Genomic DNA, 14,447 nt, shown 5'->3' with positions numbered 1-14,447 from the left:
AGGTCATTTGCACTTGTGATTGTATGCTACCAGTCTCCTCACAGCAGCCACAGTGTTTAAAAACTGTGTGCATCCCCATAGTCTTATCTGCAGAATATATATTCGTATCTTTAGATTTTGCCAGCTTTATAGCTGAAAAATGGTATTTCAGTATAGCTTAAGTGTGAATTTCTTTTATGGATGAGGGTGTATTTTTACTCATATTTATACTTACTTTTTCTGTTTAGTATCTATTTGTATTCTTTATCTTTTTTCTCTTATGATTTTGGTCTTACTGATTGATAGAAACTACATATTAGGAGAATTCACTTTTTGGAATGGGTTAAATTATTTGAGCTTTTTTTATTTGTCTTTTGACTCTTCATTCCAAAGTTTTTGCCTTTTTTTGGTATAATCAAATTACTCTTGTAATACAGATTTCTGTCATTATTCAGAAAGTCTTCATTACTCCAGAGTTATAAAATAACTTCCTTGTTTTTTTTCCTAATACTTTAGTGGTTTCATATTTTTCAGTTTTAGATTTATTGTGGTGTATGGAATCAGTTATAGAACCAACTTAGTTTTTAATAACTGCCACTTGTCTCAATATCATTTATTGTATAGTTCATCTCTTGCACATTGACTTGGATGCCACCTTTATAAAATCAAAATTCATGTATTTATTTATTTGGGTCTGTTTCTAAACTTGTAGTATGTTTTCAGGTTTTCTTTAGTGCCCTTTCTGGGTTTTCTAGCTATTTAGTTCTTGGGGTAGGGGAAAGGGGAGGGCACTTTTTGTATTTTTATTGGTTCCACGCTAATAGTTTTTGATGCTCTGGTACTGTTTTTACTTTGTTATAACTTCTCTTTTTAATAATAATAAAGCCTACCGAGTTTAATACATACATTAGTACAAATGTGGAAGGATACGGAATATTGGCTATGTAGATCGTGTAAAATACATTACTATAAGGGAGAACTTATATTTCTTCATTGCTTTCCATGGGGTAGGTGCTTTTTACATATAATAATTCACTTAACTATCATACCAACTAAGTCTGTTTGTAACTGAAATTTTTAGAATGTGCAATTGTTTATGGCTAAATTTCCTTCAACATTGCTTTTTTTCTTCAGTTGTGATGCAGATCCATCAGCCCTAGCAAAATATGTTCTCGCTTTGGTAAAGAAAGACAAAAGTGAGAAAGAGTTAAAGGCATTATGTATTGATCAACTGGATGTATTTCTTCAAAAAGGTAAAATCTTTGGTTTAAAAATAGTAGTTTATTTTAATAAATCCTTTAAAGCAAGATTTTCCATAATATTAAAGGAACTCCATAAGAGAACACACTCTAATTATAACAAAGTTGAATAAACAGTATTATTACTGATTATAGCTTATTTATAATGAAAACCTTTTTCATTAGTATCTTTATTCTCTTTCTTAAAGGAAGCCGATATTTCTCCTTAAAAGATTAAGTAAATGAATGCTTGTTTATTTAAAGATCGTATTGCTTAAGAAGCTACTGGGGATGTTGTCTAGATAGTGTTTCTAACTTTTTTCACTTTGCTACCATCTAGATAATAATATTTATGTTTGGCACTCTGGGCGCAGGGTACCTGGAGACTAGTCATGGCTGGAAGCCACTGGCCCAGAAGCTCTGGCCATCCTAGTTCCACTACCCTGAAATTGAATGGATTTAGTATTACCATAGGATTTGTGTCATGACACACTGGTTGGGAAGCTATTGGTCTTAGTTTAATTTCTAGAGTTATAAAAGTCATTGTATATTTCATCATATTGAACTCTGATGTATAGAAGGGGAGAAATCATATCTTAGCAAATGTCTTTAATCTGTGGTTTTTTGGGTTTTTTTTTGTTTGTTTGTTAGAGACGCAGATATTTGTGGAAAAGCTTTTTGATGCTGTGAATACAAAGAGTTATCTACCTCCTCCAGAGCAGCCATCATCAGGAAGCTTAAAGGTAGAATTTTTTCAGCACCAAGAAAAAGATATAAAAAAAGAAGAGGTAAGGATTTGTGTTAAACTTTAGATGTTCTTTAAAAACATATAAGGAATAATTAAACTGAGGTTTACTTTCTGTGTTTGTGTCAAGAATCCTCAGGACCATCCCTAGGAGCAGTCATAGGACTTAACACTTAGTCATACTCATGGCTATGACTTTACAGCAAAATCAACAAAAGGAAAAAGTAGGTGTTGCGAAGTCTGGGGGAAAACAGACATAAGCTTCTAGAGGCTTCTCCTAGGAGAGTCACAAAGGATGCACGTAACAAGTAGTTTTCAACACATTTGAACTAGGGAAGCTCATTAGAGACTCAGTGTCCAGGCTTTTTATTGAGGGCTGGTCACAGATGCACCTTCTGTCTACTAGGTACCAAAATTCCAAACTCCCAGAGGAAAGCATGTGTTCAGCATAAAACCGTATCGTTGACACAAACAATTCAGGCATATAGTGAGCTGTTATTATCAGGGAATGATGGGAACCCTCCAGAAATCAGAGTTCACAGACACCAGCCAAGGGCCTACCTTATAATAAGCAGGCCTTTCTAAGGATGACAGTCTCAGGCTTACTTTTTAACTCTTTTCTGTATAGTATCTTACAGCTGTGGACTCGCATTATCTATGTTCTGTGAAAATAATTAGATTGACATTAGATCTATTTGCTTCTATCCTGCCTGAATTTTGTAGGGGGATGTTTTTAAGGTAGTCTTGTAAAAGGACCTTCACAGGGCAGTGGGCATGACTTCATCCTTTAAGAGTTTTAGAAGAATTTACCTTTTATACAAGATTGCCATTCTTAATAATCATAAAAATTCAGATCTTCTTAATTTGATGTTTAAAGATTGTAATTCGAGCAAAACTAATTGACAGTTAAGCTGTTATATTTCTGCAGTTGGCCTAGCTTTAGGTCAAATAAATCTTGGTTAAAATTTTGGCTTTATCAGTCAGTGCTTTATGACCTTGAAAACGTTACTTTGCCAAGCCTTAGTTTACTCAGCTGTGAAATGGAAACACTATAGGGTTGTTGTGAGGAATAATAAAATGTTGTCTGTAGAGCACTTGGCGTAGTGTGTAGCACATAGTATGTTCTCAGTAAATGGCAGTTCCTATTACTGTTGAGAGATTGTTGTGTGGTAGAAGATGTGATTGGGTTTTTTCCCCTCATACTCTTTTTTTTCTTTACAGATTATGTAAGTAATATTTGTTTATTATGTAATGATATAAACATGTATAACATTACATAGTAAGTCTCAAATATATTTTTATTCTGCATCTGAACACATTTACACACATGTACATGTATGTAGTTACACAGACGTGCGCATAAAACACCCCTATCACTTCTCAGTGAAAGGGAAGACCAGAAATAATTTTGTGCATATTTCATACCTTACAGTAGGGGTTCTATTAATAAGGAAAGGGATAGTTGCTATTGTGCTGGCAACTGCTTACGCCACGTAGAGATGCACAATAATTTATTTAAGTTTTGCCCACCGATGCAAGTTTGATGGGTTAGTTCTAGATTTTTGCTATTGCAAATCATATTTTAATTCTTAGAAAATCTTAAGTAGTCTTCTCTGGATTTGAGAAGCAGTAAGAAGTCTTCCCCCAAAACGAATTAGTGGCAAAACCTTAGTCTTACGTCTATTGACATAATAATATTTCTCCACAGTTTTCTTGACCAATTGTGAAGGATATTTATCCCTGATCTTTCAGAACTGTCAAAATGTCAGATGACAACCTGGATTTAAAATACCGTGGGTATAATAAAAGTTGCCAGTTGAGCATGTACTGTGGAATATGATGATCTGTCAACATAAATTACTCACGAGTGTGTGTTGAAGCACGTAGAAGGGAAAAGGTGCATTGTACCGTACCCTGTTTTTTTTTTGGGCGGGGAAGGGTTGAAATGGGTGGGAAGAGGAGAATGAAAGTATAAGAAAAAAAAGACTTAAAGGCTTTTAAGCTGTGTTTCTTAGAGTTTGGCCTATTAATAGGATTTCCATTTAATTTATCACCCAACATTGGACACTTCTGACAGTAAGAGGCTCTTACCCAGAGGGGTATTGGAACAACTGGCATAAACTGGGACACTGTTCTATTATCCTATAGACTGCCTGCATCAGATTGTCTTAGAGTTCTTATTAACAGTGCAAAATCTTGAGTCCTATCATATTTACAGAAACCACATGTTCAGTATTTCCTGTATTTGTTTATCCTCTAAATCTTTTTTTTCTAGTAACACCTATTAATGTCCTATGTAACAGTGTTCTAGACAGTATAGCATGGAAAATTCTGGCCTCAGAAAAGTAGCGCACTGATCAAGGGAATATTTTCCAGGGCTGCTTTCTATTAATATAATATGAATGGAGGCCCCTTGTAGGGAAGAGGAATATATAGCTGCCATACTGCTGAGAACTGGAGAACTGTTTGACCTTACATATCATTTTCTCTTACATCTCTTTTTCTGACTTGGTTAGTTCTAATGCATTCTGCTCTATTTCCTAATGTGTGTGGTGCCTGGCCAAATCCGTGAAACCAAAACATGAGTGTATGTTGGACTTTTGAAAGAAGAACTAAAATTGACTTTCTACTAATAATGTTAAAATGAGGACATTTGCCTAAGTGTTTTCTCACCACTGTTATCTAAGATAAACATTTCTGAGTTTCTTTAGCATTCACTGTAACTTTCAGCAAACCTTTCTTCTATGGTTAAATTAAATGATTGTACTTAGAAGAGAAATTTTTTTAATGCTTTTAGAAGAGAACAGTTTCACGTCTGTATTTTAATATCAATTAAATCATTCAAATAGTAACATGGCAAGGAATAACTTGCTAAATTTAATGCAAATTTTTCTTTGTATATCAGATCACAAAGGAGGAAGAGCGAGAGAAGAAGTTTTCCAGAAGACTAAATCATAGTCCTCCCCAGTCAAGTTCCCGATACAGAGAAAATAGGTGATTGATTGAACCATGTTCAGTGCTTAGACATTGGATATCTTTTGTATGAATGCTTAGACTTGATTATCTCGCCTAGGGGCAAGTAATGTCTACTCTTCTTTTGGTCTAGGAAAGTGTAACTCAGTTCCTTTCTTACCAAGAATATCTGTGTCACGTTTGTAGGTCCTGGAATTGAGATTTAGAATAGTGCCTGCATGAAGTGAGAACTGTTTTTGCATGGAGTTTCCCTTTAGTGTGAATAAATTATTTTTCCCACTAAGGCTTCAAAAGCATTTAGTGTAGGCAGTAGATGCGCTACATGCCTGTAAGTATGAGGTTATGTGTGTACAGGACAACGTGCTAAGAGATGTGATGTACCGATGCCAGATGTATAGATGTCTTTGTGTATAAGGTTAGGGATTGAGACTTTCCTTTAAAGGGGTTTTAGAGTTCTTGAGCAGATCATGTTCAGTTTTTCAATTTGAGTTTCCTATATATGTGGTGGAATAAAGAATCATGTTTACAGGAGTAAAATGTGACTTTTGCATTTAATGAGTATTTTCTGTATCTACTTACTTTCCTGAAAGTGATCATTTTATTTCTTTAGAAGTCGTGATGAGAGGAAAAAAGATGATCGTTCTCGCAAAAGAGATTATGATCGAAACCCTCCTCGAAGAGATTCATATAGAGACCGGTACAATAGAAGACGAGGCCGAAGTCGAAGTTACAGCAGGAGTCGGAGTCGAAGTTGGAGTAAAGAGAGGCTTCGTGACCGGGATAGGGATAGAAGCAGGACTAGAAGCAGAAGCAGAACACGAAGCCGGGGTAAATAATCCATATATATGTATGTTCTGATTAGCATTCTTCTATTGTGAATACGCTGCATTTGAGGGTTTTAAAAATGGTTTTTAATTTTTGTCAGTGTTGTCTTCATTTTTTCTATTTTGATGTATTTTGTGGTCGAAGTGAATGCTTTTTTAAAAATTTCTTTTAAAAATTTTATTTCATGTAAATTAAAACCACAGTCACCACTGCATGCCCATTGCAATGACTAAAAGTAAAAAGGCTGACTTTATCTAATATTGGTAAGGATAAAGATAAACTGGAACTCTCTGGAAAAAACTTTCACAGTATCTTAAATTTAAATCTACACCTACCAAATGACCCAGCCATCCCAACTCCAAAGTATTTATGTAAGAGAAACAAAAGTGTATTTCCACACAACTGTACGCAAATGATCATGGTACCTTCCTTTGAAATAGACAAAAACTAGAAACAACCCAAATGTCATGCGAATGGATAACCTGATGCATCCATACAGTGGAAGAAAAGGATGGAACTTTTGATATATGTCACAAAAGGATGAATCTCAAAATAATAATGCCGAGTGAAAGAAGCCAGATAAAAAAGAATATACATGTATATAAAATTTTAGAAAATGCAAACTAATCTCTGGTGACAAAAAAAAATCAGTGGTTGCCTTGGATGGAATAAAGGGCAGAGAATTATCAAGGAGTGCAAGGATATTTTTGGGAGTGATGAATATGTATCTATATTATTTTGGTTATGATTGGTTTCACACGTATATACATAGATAAAATTCATTAAATTGTATAAATATGTTCAGTTTATTATATAAGAGTTATATTTTAAAATTAGGAAAACAGTTAAAATTCTCATTTCAGATGAATATATTTGCAAGAGCATGTCATTTCCAACATGTATAATTTTTCTTCCAATGTGTGTTATTTCAAGGAAGATACTGGAGGCAATAAAACAACTAAAATACTTCAAGTAAAACACCTTTACTCAAATTAGATTTTTTGCTACTCTTTTAGCTTTTATTGTACAGTCACCTTTAATCTTAGGGAAATAATATTTACGGGTTTTGTATAAGTTTTATACTTCTCTCTTACTCTTAGATTTTTCCCTCTCTGTGATCTAGGCCTTCTGCACATTGCTTCACTTAAGTAATCTTCTTTATACCTTTTCTCTCTCCTTGGGACCAAACACAGCCCAGTTAATGGTTTTGTTCATGATTAATACGAACTCTTTTTCTTTCCTCTTAGCTCATTCGTTTCCGTCTTCAATAAATAGTTTTCACTATTTAATACTATTAATAGTGTATACTATTTATTTAAAAAGCCATGCTAGGATCTTTGGGTGGATTACAACTAAATGTTCATCAGAGAAAAAATAACCATACTTTTATTGTATATTTTGTTTTGTGGGCTGATGTTATGCATACTAAGATTGCACTGAAGAAAATAAAAGATCTCTTTTCTGTAAACAGCACTCCAAGAAAAAAAAGCTCATTAAGTGCAGCAAATTTTGTGTGATTTTTATAGTTCAGGTCATATTGAAAAGAAATAGCTTATCTTGCAACATTGTGTATTCATTTAGTAGTTATTAAAGGAAAAGGCTTGTGTACAGTTTGAACATTTTCTCTGTGTTTAGCAAAAATACCACTGTTTTGTAGATCTGGGACTTTTTTTATAGTGCATAGTTTTATAAGTTATTTATATTTTGTTGCAGAAAGGGATCTAGTAAAACCTAAATACGACCTGGATAGGACAGATCCACTAGAAAACAATTATACTCCAGTCTCTTCGGTACCTAATATTTCATCTGGTCACTACCCTGTACCTACTTTGAGCAGCACTATTACAGTAATTGCTCCTACTCATCATGGTAATAACACTACTGAAAGTTGGTCTGAATTTCATGAAGACCAAGTGGACCATAACTCATATGTAAGACCACCAATGCCAAAGAAACGGTGTAGAGACTATGATGGTAAGTCTTTTACTGTTTCCTGAAGGACTGAATTAGTATTTCCAGTTGACTAAATTCCACAAGTTTAGGTTGCACAGTTATTCATAGAAAGCCCAGTTAATGGTGGTAAGTTAGTCTTAGGCACTTCTTGAATTTCTCAGTATTATTTAAACCTTCATTAGTCACTACTGACTGTTGTATATCCATCTAAAGATAGTGCTTATTTACACATAAGTCTTAATATATATTTGGAGTTTACCAAACAGGAGTAGTATGTACTGAGTTGTTTATCTGGGAATCTGCTACTGAAACATTCGTGACAAAACTCACTTCTTCAGAAATCAGTGGTTATTGGCATGTAATTAGAACCTAGAAATGTGAATATCACCTGTAAGAATTTTATAGATGAAGACTGTCAAAGTTTTACTGTAAAAGTTTTATAAATTGTACTAAAGTTATAGTTGCAATATTCTTAGAGTTTTAAGTGAGATTTATTTATTTATTTTTAAAGGTTTTATTTATTTATTTGACAGAGAGAGACACAGCGAGAGAGGGAACACAAGCAGGGGGAGTGGGGGAGGGAGAAGCAGGCTTCCTGCTGAGCAGGGAGCCCGATGCGGAGCTCAATCCCAGGACCCTGAGACCATGACCCGAGCCGAAGGCAGACGCTTAACGACTGAGCCACCCAGGCACCCCTTTTAAGTGAGATTTAAATAAAGGAAATGAAAAATAAATAAGGGAAATGCTTCTAATGACAGAAAATATGTAAAAGTTTTATATCCTCTTGCTAGCTAGGTATACTCATTTTAATTTGTGGATATACTTTTTTAATGTGTATGTTAGCTATATTTACTTTGTAAGTATTTTATGTTACTGGAAATTAGCTCTTGTGTTATGGTTAGTTATACAGGCCCAATATTAAAAATATTTTATTTTTTTTTTAAAGATTTTATTTATCTATTTGACAGAGAGAGAGAGACAGCAAGAGAGGGAACACAAGCAGGGGGAGTGGGAGAGGGAGAAGCAGGCTTCCCGCTGAGCAGGGAGCCCGATGCGGGGCTCGATCCCAGAACCCTGGGATCATGACCTGAGCCGAAAGCAGACGCTTAACGACTGAGCCACCCAGGCGCCCCAATATTCTTATTTTTAAATATCTTACCTTTGTTAACTTACAGAAAATTTATATATCTGACACTTTCCATGTATCTAATTATTCTTCCTTACAGAAAAGGGTTTCTGTATGAGAGGAGACATGTGCCCTTTTGACCATGGAAGTGACCCTGTAGTTGTAGAAGATGTGAATCTTCCTGGCATGCTGCCTTTCCCAGCACAGCCGCCAGTTGTTGAAGGACCACCTCCTCCTGGACTTCCCCCACCTCCGCCAATTCTTACACCTCCACCTGTGAATCTGAGACCCCCAGTGCCACCACCAGGCCCATTACCACCTAGCCTACCACCTGTCACAGGTAAGTAAATCTATTTGTTTGCCAGTACCTATTATCTGTCCATTCATAGCCTTTTTAAAAGTTAATAGTTTGATGCTTGCTTTTGTTAAAAATACCTAAAATAATCCTAAGGATGCCTGCTAGAAACCAAGGGCAAGATTCTCTTATTTAGAATATATCCCCACTTTGCAGGCTTTGCCAAACCTATGGTTTACTGTGGTGTGGAGTGGCCCTGACTTAGCACATCCCTGATGAATCCCAGCTCTCAGTAGTTCTTTATAGCTTAAGACAAACCTGTTTTGGAATACAGTAAAAGGATATTTTACCCTAAAAATCTAATATAGTTGTAAGAACTTGAGTTTATAGATATTATAATTTTGCTGATAAATGAGAATATCATGTTTGGATATACAATAACTTATTTTATTTGTTTGCTTTCAGATGATATTTCTTATTCTTTGGTTTTGACAGGACCACCACCTCCACTTCCTCCTTTGCAGCCATCTGGCATGGATGCTCCCCCAAACTCTGCAACCAGTTCTGTTCCTACTGTAGTAACAACTGGCATTCATCACCAGCCTCCACCTGCTCCACCCTCTCTTTTTACTGCAGGTGCAGTTTTGCCCCTCTTTATATTCATAATGTAGTGAGGCTTTAGAGCAGAGTTTAGATAAGGAATTTAAAAATGTCTAGAGAGTGACTAGCTCTATTAGGTTTATTTTTCTCACAAAAATCATATAGAATAAAATGTAGAAATGGTGAATGTATATTAAATGCAAGTCCTCAGGATTTTTAAAAGACTAAGTTATATTTTTTATTTAACTTATTTTTATAAAACTAAATTTTCTTTTTTATATATATAGCGTGTTAGCTCTGTATTAACAGTGTTACATAATTTACTTTTTCTGTTATCAATATAAAAAATTACCAAGTGGCGTTTTATAATTGTTTTTTAATTACAGTTTTTGTATTACCAGATACATATGACACAGATGGCTACAATCCTGAAGCCCCAAGCATAACAAACACTTCCAGACCTATGTATAGACACAGAGTACATGCACAAAGGCCTAACTTGATAGGACTAACATCAGGGGATATGGATTTGCCACCCAGAGGTACTATTCATTAATCTTTTCTTCTTATTTTCATATCAAGAGTGGCAAACATTTATAAAGAATATGGTCCTACATTTATTGGGGTTGAGTAAGGGATGGTGATTAAGTTTATTCCTCCAATCCTTTGGTCTCTCTTAAAAGGTAATGTGTGGTTCTCTATTTGTGTTACTGGTGACACTTTGTTCTGTCACTCAAGGGGAAAGGAATTTCCCGAAAGTACATATTTTCTTTTTTTTTTTTTAAAGGAGAATAAATCTTTTATTTTTTTTAAGACTTTATTTATTTGAGAGAGTGAGTGAGCGAGAGAGCACGCGCGCACAAGCCAGAGGGAAAGGCAGAGGGAGAGGGAGAAGCAGATTCCCCACTGAGCAGGGAGCCCCACTCGGAGCTCGATCCCAGGACCCTGGGGTAACCTGAGCTGAAGGCAGATGGTTAACCGACTGAGCCACCCAGGTGCCCCAAAAGTACATATTTTCTAAGGTAGCTTTTTTGGGGGTATTTTGTATCTTTTGCAGTCTTTTTTTTTTTTTTTTTAAAGATTTATTTATTTATGTTAGAGGGGAGGGGCAGAGAGGGAGAGAGTGAATATTAAGTAGGCTCCATGCCCAGCGCTGAGCCTGACGTGGGGCTTTATCCCACGACCCTGAGATCATGACCTGAGCCTAAATCAAGAGTAATGAAGTCAGATGCTTAACTGCCACTCAGGCGCCCCTGTCATTTGCAGTCTTAATTGGTTCATTTAAACTTTTTTTTTTTAAGATTTTTTTTTTTTTAATTTATTTATTTGACAGAGAGAGACACAGTGAGAGAGGGAACACAAGCAGGGGGAGTGGGAGAGGGAGAAGCAGGCTTCTCCCTGAGCAGGGAGCCCGATGCGGGGCTTGATCCCAGGACCTTGGGATCATGACCTGAGCCGAAGGCAGACACTTAACGACTGAGCCACCCAGGTGCCCCTAAACTCTTGAAAGTAATGCTTTAGGGGTGCCTGGGTGGCTCAAGTCAGTTAAGTGTCTGCCTTTGGTTAGGGTGGTGATCTTGGGGTTCTCGGATTGAGTAATGCTTTAATTCCTGAAGATCGTTTTTTGTAGATTGGATAATGAAATAAATTTATACAAACTTTTATACTTGATATGTATTTTACATATAAGAATTTGATATTGGTTTGCTTATAATATTTTAATCAAAAGGAATTATGTTTTAGGAAGTGATTCATTCGCTTTTAAAATTTTCTCAGAGGAGACAGACCTTTTGCTAAAATTTCTAAATGAGAGAAGATAAGAGTTTCGATGATAAAAGTCACCAGCTGGGGGGGCGCCTGGGTGGCTCAATCGTTGGGCGTCTGCCTTCGGCTCAGGTCGTGGTCCCAGGGTCCTGGGATCGAGTCCCGCATCGGGCTCCCTGCTCGGCGGGAAGCCTGCTTCTCCCTCTCCCACTCCCCCTGCTTGTGTTCCTGCTCTCGCTGTCTCTCTCTCTGTCAAATAAATAAATAAAATCTTTAAAAAAAAAAAAAAAGTCACCAGCTGGGGCAGCAAAACTGCTCTCCTGGAGGTGCAACGTGATATGAAGGTTTAGAGGAAGGGAGAGAGCTCACATTAATTTGAAAGAGGGAGCATTGGCTGCAAATACCAGGAAGTGAGGGGTTGTCATCCATAATGGAAAATATATGTAGGCCAATAAAATATATTTTTTTCCCTAACTACTTCAGCTTTTATTTTTTTTTTTTTTTAAAGATTTTTTATTTATTTATTTGAGAGAGAATGAGAGAGAGCACATGAGAGGGGGCAGGGTCAGAGGGAGAAGCAGACTCCCTGCCGAGCAGGGAGCCCGATGCGGGACTCGATCCAGGGACTCCAGGATCATGACCTGAGCCGAAGGCAGTCGCTTAACCAACTGAGCCACCCAGGTGCCCTACTTCAGCTAACTTTTAAATCCCATTTTCTTTGTGGTCTTGCCTTGTTATCTTTTTTTTCTAGTGGAAAAAAAAAAATCATGCCTCATCAATCATGAATAAAAGTCCAGCTTGTTAAATACTGGTACCTAATGTGGTTTAGTAAACTTGTGATTACTTACTCTTTGCATTTTTTTATTTGTTCTTCGAAACTATCAAATTCTGCATCTGTTAACTTGATTGTTCAGAGGACTTTTTTTTATAGAGGTGTGGGGAACATTATAATTTATACCCTATTTAATTTATATCATCTTTGATTATACAGGAAAGTGTTTCATGTGGCTGCCACCTTTCCCTCACATCTTTTAAATTCTCACTGAGGAATCCTAATAGCTATCATTAACAACAACAGAAGAAAAATATTTTTTAAGAGTTTTTTATAAGGGATGTAAGATTGTTTATAAATGAAAATTATAAGCCACTTAAGATTGTGGCTCTTCATCTCCCAAGTCTCTCCTGACTAGTTCAGAGAAAATCCCTTTCTTCTTTGAGTCACTACTTAGTACCTTTCTTTTCATCATACCCGTACTCTTTGCTTTTACTGGAACCTCCTACATGAAGTCATCTCTTTCTTACTTTGCTGCTTAGGTGTGGCAAAAATATATGCTACTGCAGATAAATATTTATTAGACTCATTCCAATGCCAGGCAAACTTTTTTGATGGTGATTAAGAAAAGGAAGAGGGATCATACTCCTTGCATATAAATCTTACCATGTAGAAGTTGCAGTTGTGGCAATTTCAGCTCCACACGTGTGTAGTTACAAGTTACGGGAAGTGGCCCTATTGAGAGAAAAATGTCTAGTATGTATGGTTAGAAATTTGAATGCCTTTTCCTATAGAATCATTGTATATAGTGATTATTTTAGTACTGTTCTTCATATACATCACATAGTATTTTTTGTGAATTGGTTTAGGAATATATTTTCCACTAATAACATTGTTTTTATGTACCACAGAACTGATTTAGCACCCCATTTAAATTGAGTAGTACCTATATTTCTGTTTCCTCATCTTTTTTCATTCTTCCTCCTGCCAAAATGTTTTCATCTTTTGCCTATTTGGTTTGAAATTTATTGTCCTGGATGGTGACAGATACATAATTAAAAGCTTTTAATATTATTTATTATATAATTAGTGTACATTTCTTATAGTCTGTAGATGATGGCCTTAATTTAAATTTGTCATAGACTGTTATGTGATAATTATATTGTTACGTTTCGTACTTTAAACTTGATGGGGAATCATCATCATTAAACATGAAAAAATTTAGGCCCATTGATACCTTAGAATTACTAATGCAAGTGACTGAGAAACTCAGAATTGTTCTTTCCAGATTTCTAAGGAGGTAAAGAATTTGATAGATGTTCCTTGACTGGATATAGGTAGGAATAAGGGCTAAGTGGTTTTCCATTTGCTGTCAACAAAACCAGTGCTAAAAAATTTTAAGCATAAAAGCAATTTATTAAAAGGATATTGCGGGGTAAACTCAGTATATATAACTAATAGACACATTTACTAATTGTATACCAAGAGGAACTTCTGTTTTTAATACTTCTTAAATAAATAACAATGAAAGAGAGTCTGAGTGAGAGAATATAGATGAGTTGGAACAAACACATCACAATGACTGGGGGAAAAATATATCACTGCTTTTCTTAGTGAACCTTCAAATAAACATATTAAAGTAAAAAAGGATATTTGATAGCTCAAAAATTCAAGAAAGCCAGTGAACCAGGCTTGGGATGCAGGAGTAAGGCCACAAATCCTGTTGCAGAACTGGTCTTGTGAAGATACCACTGGGCAAAGAAACTGCCAACTTACACTGTGAACATCACCAGTGTTAGATACTGGATGTTTCTACCTGATCTGCTGTGGAAACATAGGATGAGTTAGCTAAAGAAAGGGGGTAGATAAAGCACTTACACTCCATAATACTTTTGAGAAACTGAAAACTTTATGACTGGAACAGAGGGAGTGAGATATATGGAGGGAGGTAAGAGACCAGTTAAGGGCATTTGAAGAATTCTAGAAAAAGAGATGATAGTATGGTAGCTGGAGTAGGGTACTAACAGTGGGAAATGAAAGATTTAAATTTAGTAGAAAGAATTGACGACATTATTGGATTGCGGGACTTAGAATGGGTGAAATGGAGAGGATGAAATTAAAGACACCAGGTTTTTGCTCTGGATAATTGGGTAGCTGATAATATCATTCATTGAGAG

The 14,447-nt window shown here is 35.8% G+C and overlaps 1 protein-coding gene across 20 annotated transcripts in view; it reads left to right on the top strand.

Moving 5' to 3' along the window:
- RBM26 (RNA binding motif protein 26) overlaps window positions 1–14,447 on the top strand; it is a 90,637-nt gene that overhangs the window by 27,923 nt on the left and 48,267 nt on the right. For 12 of the 20 annotated variants that reach the window (XR_014143834.1, XR_014143832.1, XR_014143833.1 and 9 more), the window contains exons 2-9: window positions 1,114–1,232; window positions 1,869–2,005; window positions 4,868–4,956; window positions 5,546–5,763; window positions 7,474–7,734; window positions 8,940–9,179; window positions 9,600–9,770; window positions 10,121–10,276. Coding sequence is in view for 8 of the 20 variants with exons in the window: in XM_081815093.1 (XP_081671219.1) it covers window positions 1,114–1,232; window positions 1,869–2,005; window positions 4,868–4,956; window positions 5,546–5,763; window positions 7,474–7,734; window positions 8,940–9,179; window positions 9,600–9,770; window positions 10,121–10,276 (1,391 nt within the window). In the remaining 12 variants the exon portion in view is untranslated. The remainder of the gene's footprint in view (window positions 1–1,113; window positions 1,233–1,868; window positions 2,006–4,867; window positions 4,957–5,545; window positions 5,764–7,473; window positions 7,735–8,939; window positions 9,180–9,599; window positions 9,771–10,120; window positions 10,277–14,447) is intronic. The other 8 variants (XR_014143840.1, XR_014143839.1, XR_014143837.1 and 5 more) reach the window with 3 other exon arrangements.

The sequence above is a fragment of the Leptonychotes weddellii genome, chromosome 3, assembly GCF_054177405.1.
Source record: "Leptonychotes weddellii isolate Sample4059 chromosome 3, ASM5417740v2, whole genome shotgun sequence".
NCBI lineage: Eukaryota > Metazoa > Chordata > Mammalia > Carnivora > Phocidae > Leptonychotes > Leptonychotes weddellii.
The sequence above is the reverse complement of the archived record's forward strand: the minus strand, read 5'-3'. Positions and strand labels throughout refer to the sequence as shown.